Source organism: Exophiala oligosperma (assembly GCF_000835515.1).
Source record: "Exophiala oligosperma strain CBS 72588 unplaced genomic scaffold supercont1.48, whole genome shotgun sequence".
In the NCBI taxonomy this organism is placed as follows: Eukaryota; Fungi; Ascomycota; class Eurotiomycetes; order Chaetothyriales; family Herpotrichiellaceae; genus Exophiala; species Exophiala oligosperma.
In genome coordinates this window covers 27,263-31,855 of record NW_015622865.1, presented here as the reverse complement: position 1 = coordinate 31,855, position 4,593 = coordinate 27,263, and the positions used below count along the sequence as shown (strand labels likewise).

At 48.9% G+C, this 4,593-nt stretch overlaps 1 protein-coding gene across 1 annotated transcript in view; it reads left to right on the top strand.

Moving 5' to 3' along the window:
* PV06_11654 (uncharacterized protein) overlaps positions 1–712 on the top strand; it is a gene marked incomplete at both ends in the record, with an annotated part of 5,395 nt that extends 4,683 nt beyond the window's left edge. The window contains one exon of the mRNA XM_016413364.1: positions 75–712. Coding sequence (XP_016256262.1) covers positions 75–712 — 638 coding nt within the window. The remainder of the gene's footprint in view (positions 1–74) is intronic.
* Positions 713–4,593: the final 3,881 nt, after the last annotated feature.

Here is a 4,593-nt window from a genome sequence, read left to right as displayed (position 1 = left end):
CTTCGAAAATCTGAGTATATCACTGGACAAAATCTCGGACGGAGAGTTGATCTCTACTTTGAGACTCTTCCCAGCAAAGGACGAAAACATATATAATCCCGATGCGTACCCAGATTGGCCCAGACCGGAAGAATGGCCCAATGATTCACCGTGGCCGGTTGACCCAACATCCCTGCCTGCTTCTGGTGGCATTCAGTGCAAGTTGTGTCATCAGAGCAATTGCCCCTGTTACCTATGCCATGAGAAAAATTGCCATTGCGCCGCCATTCGTCACGACATACAGCCTCGCATCCGAGATTATGAAGACAAGTATGGGGCCAAAAACCGAGGTCTCCAAGCCGTCGCGAAGGAAGCGGGCCAAATCGCGTATTCGAAGGGCACCATTATCGCCTTCCTTACGGGGACATTAGCGCCTCCCAATACGTACGACAATGGTCAATGTATACAGGTGGACCGGAGCGATATCCTTGGCGAGCCCACAGTCGCCCAGATTAACTGTGCTGAGTCCGGCAATATCTCTCGACTGTTCAATCACAGTTGTGACCCATTGGCCCGCTTCAAGGGCATGAGGGTATCAGGGAAGTTTAGGATCGCAATCGTTGCTGAAGAAAATATTTATGATGGGGAAGAAATCACTGTCCACTACGGACAACAGTATTGGAGAAGGGAAAAATGTCGATGTCCTGCATGTCGATTAGGTCGGCGACTCTAGATCGCATACGAAGAGGGTGTGAGCATTGGGATTCGCACCGTGAGCAACGAGCCATTGGATCCCATTTCCAGTCCTCTACAGTGGCGGAACCGTCAAAAACAAGTCCACATAGACAGAGGAGGCTTGTGATGAGTGCTCAAGCGGAAGCTACGCAGGATGTATTGTGGTCCTGGGACGTGCGAAGCGATGGCACCAGGAACTGTACCTTCGGGGTAGGGAAAGAACAGGCAATGCTCACGAGTTGTTCATTGACATACGCTCCTTGATCAACAAGTATCTGCACCACCTTCTCGTGACCACGCTCTGATGCTGCTTGAAGCGCATTGCCATATTCTCCTCCTTGAGCATTGACCTTTGCTCCTTGATTAACAAGTATCTGCACCACCTTCTCGTGACCATACTCACTTGCCCAGATTAGCGCTGTCCGGCCGTCTCTGTCCGATTTGTCAATATCGTAATGTTCTTTCAGCTGTAACATCAATTCTAATATATTTTCATGGCCTAGCAGTCCCCCAAGTCGAATCGGACTCATCTCCGGAAGGTCGTTAAATGGCCTTGTTGCCTGCCAATTATTGGGAACCAGAAATTGTACAACTTGCTGTTGACCTGATAAAACCCAAGAATCCGAAATACTGCCAAATCATCGTGAGGTAAGTATGCTTCTCGTAGATGAGACGGCCAGTGTTCTGCTGAATAGACCAAAAGGCTTTGGATGTGATTGTCTTTCTCCAAAATGTAGTCAGGCCTCTCGAATTTTCGGAATTGCAGGATGAGGGACTGTGCTGTTGCTCCAACATCGTCAAAGGACAGAAATTCCACGCATATTTGAGCCATCTCTCGCTCAATTCCTCGCGGATTAAGGCAATTCTTCCACCCAGATGGGAAGGTAGTGCAACCGCTCCCACCGACTAAAAACTCCTTAGCCGTCTGGTGAATGAGATATATTCGATCGTGATTAATAAAGACGAAGAGACCACACCAATGACGAATATTACTCTCCAGCCTGCTAGGGTCGAGTCTGGCTTTGTGTAGGGACTTGGGGTGTGTTGACGTGGCTATTCCGAGAGCGATGGCCATCTCTCCGACGTGGAGCAGCCGCCGCGTCCCAACCACAATCTGCAGGATCTTTTTAACTTTGCCTCTCTGCTCCTGATCGACACGACTCAAAATTTTCTCGTATGCGTCTTCCACGCTGGACGGGGGTGACTTGATCGATGCTTCCTCGAGTCGCAAACTGTTCCGGTAAGTCTGATATATACTAGCAATCGCGTGATAAAGCCACAAGTACGTGCGATGCTCCATCTCAAGGAGTTGAGTCTCCAGTCGGTCCTTGGTGTGGTCATCCAATCTTAGATCTGCCGCGAGTTGTGCCACTCGCATTCGGCTGACCAAGTCAATCTCTCGGTGGATTTGGTCATTCTCTTCTTCATCCCGTAGTCGGATTGTAGGCAAATCTTTGAGCGTCCTCTGGAACTCGGCCTGGATGTCATCATACGGTCGGCTGGTCACGAGGAATTTCAGTCGGCCTCGCCGCGTCGTAGACGAAGACTCCGATATCTGGGTGTAAAATCTGGATAGCATCTCAATCAGCCACCGTCGGTCCGCTTCTCGACATTCGTCCAGCGCATCCAGCACGCACGTCACATCGTGAGCCTGGTCATCCCTTGCGGCGGCGACCAATACCCGCCAAAGCTCGGTTACCTCTTTTTGGATTTTATCGCCGTCTTTCTCCCATCCCGGAATTGCGTATTGGAGTAGCCGAGGCCGGCCGGCAAACAATTGATGGAGTAGCGCGCAAAGAGCCGTCGCCAGGTTGCCCTGCTCTTCGTTGTCCTTGAAAAAGAAGTAGCAGATAGTGTGCTGATCAGCATTTCGAAGTTCATTGTCCACGAGCGATTTGGTGAGGACCGACTTGCCACACCCCGGATCCGCCGAGATCCAGAGTAGGTCATCGTGGGTCTTGGTGAGCCACTGCCGATATTGGGAGTGGGATAGTACCCATTGACAAGTGCCCTCCACCCGATCGGGATTGACATCCTTGAATTGTTCGTACGTGCTGGTTTTGAATGCTCGATGACATTGGCTCTGTTGATCATTCCGATACCGAAGTTCCTGTTTCTCATTTTCTCGTCTGACCTCGTGAAGATCTTTTTACGCCGCTATATACGAAGAATTATTTGTCACCTTGAATCATTTATGGAGATCAAAGCGTACGAGATACCGTCTTAGAAAATCATTATGCCACTGTTTCAGTCCCAAACCCTCCAGCATCCGTAGTCAACTTTCTGAGCTGTACGGTGCTCACCACAACCCTCCTTGATTCAATTTCAGAAGTGCGGAACTACGGCATTCTTTCAAGTTTATTCGTCACTCTGGAATAACTTTAGAAGGTGCGGTGCTCCGCTTCACTACTGCAGTTATTTTGAGCAAATAAATAGGTGCTTCAAGTAAAACATTTTTCTTCACCCAGGAATCGAATCTTAAGCTTGAAGGATATCTTTTGGCTAAAGTAAGGCTGCAGAAGCATGGCGCCCTGTAAGATTACCTAGGCTCATGGCCAGGCTCCCGCCCCATGATCTCGGCCATTTGGTATCTTTCAGCTTGGGTGTAAACGTTTAGCTAAGGCTATTCAAAACAAAGACCCAGCACGTTCTAGATTAAAATTGCTCAAGCACTTATCGGCACACGTGGGTGGCGGTGTACCCTACGTTATGTTTTGACGCATCTTTCTCCAGGGTTCCGGCAGCTTTGCACAAACGTCCCAGTACATGCACCCTCATGTTTTGAAGGCCCGAACCCACCACTCCAATCGTCGGTCAAGGGTCGACCTGGGATGACAGTATACTTCAAGCCGCAATGCCTCAAGCAGGTTTCTTGAAAAGCAGTATTGAGTCCATTCTTCTTTATGTAGCGTGATTGGCCCCTGTGAACTGAATACGTGGACTTCCCAGCCACTTGTGGTCGGCATGACAGCGAGCAGGTTGTGCTCATCGGCGGCGATCTTAGATACTGCTAAGACTTCGCTATCGTAGACACGCAATTTTTTAGATAGAGGTAGAATGCCAGCTGTTGAGCATCAAGTGAGGTTGGCATTTCAGATGCATCAAATGCTGGTACCAGCACACGAGTCGCGCCTTCTTGTAAAAACCAGTTCTTCCGCCGCATCGCGCTTCTGTAGCCAGTGAAAAGGGATATAAAGGGCGAGTTGAAGGAGTACCGCATTCCTGGGCAATATCTCTTCTATTGGTAGATGGATCCGGAAGGGGTTTACGATATCGGAGCCTGGAAACCCTTCTTCCACCAGCGACTTAAACTTCTCAAGACCAGGGTAGAAGAAATGCCTAGTAAATACCATCCATGCTCAGCTTTTAATTTCAAATCGTAAGCATATTTAGTAAAAGCAAAACAGCTTTCTTGTTCACTTCTGCTCTGTGAATCACTCCTCACATTCAAGAGCTCATCCCTATCACATTGCCAGTATGGAGTCCTATCATACTAATCGAGCACCAGTCGATAAACACCTAAAAGAATACGAGGCAGCATGGAAAATAGGCTCCGTCGAGGACCTCATGTCTTTCATGTCAGAAGATGTTTCTTTCTCTGACTTCGGTCCGTCACTTTTTTCACCACAGTAATGCATACTGAATCCAGGTAGGAGTTGGGGTACTCGACCTCGACAAAGCTGCCATGGGGACCTATTTCGTCAAGGTTTTCGGTTCCATTGACAACCTCAAAATCACGACGCATTCGGTTAATGGTCAGAAAGCCTTTACTACTTGGGAATGGGAGTTAACGTTTAACTACGTGAAGCCGGTGGAGGAGGTGGCTCATGAGGAGGCGTTTAGGTCCGAGATGGCAGATGGAAGGACTATGCACATGGT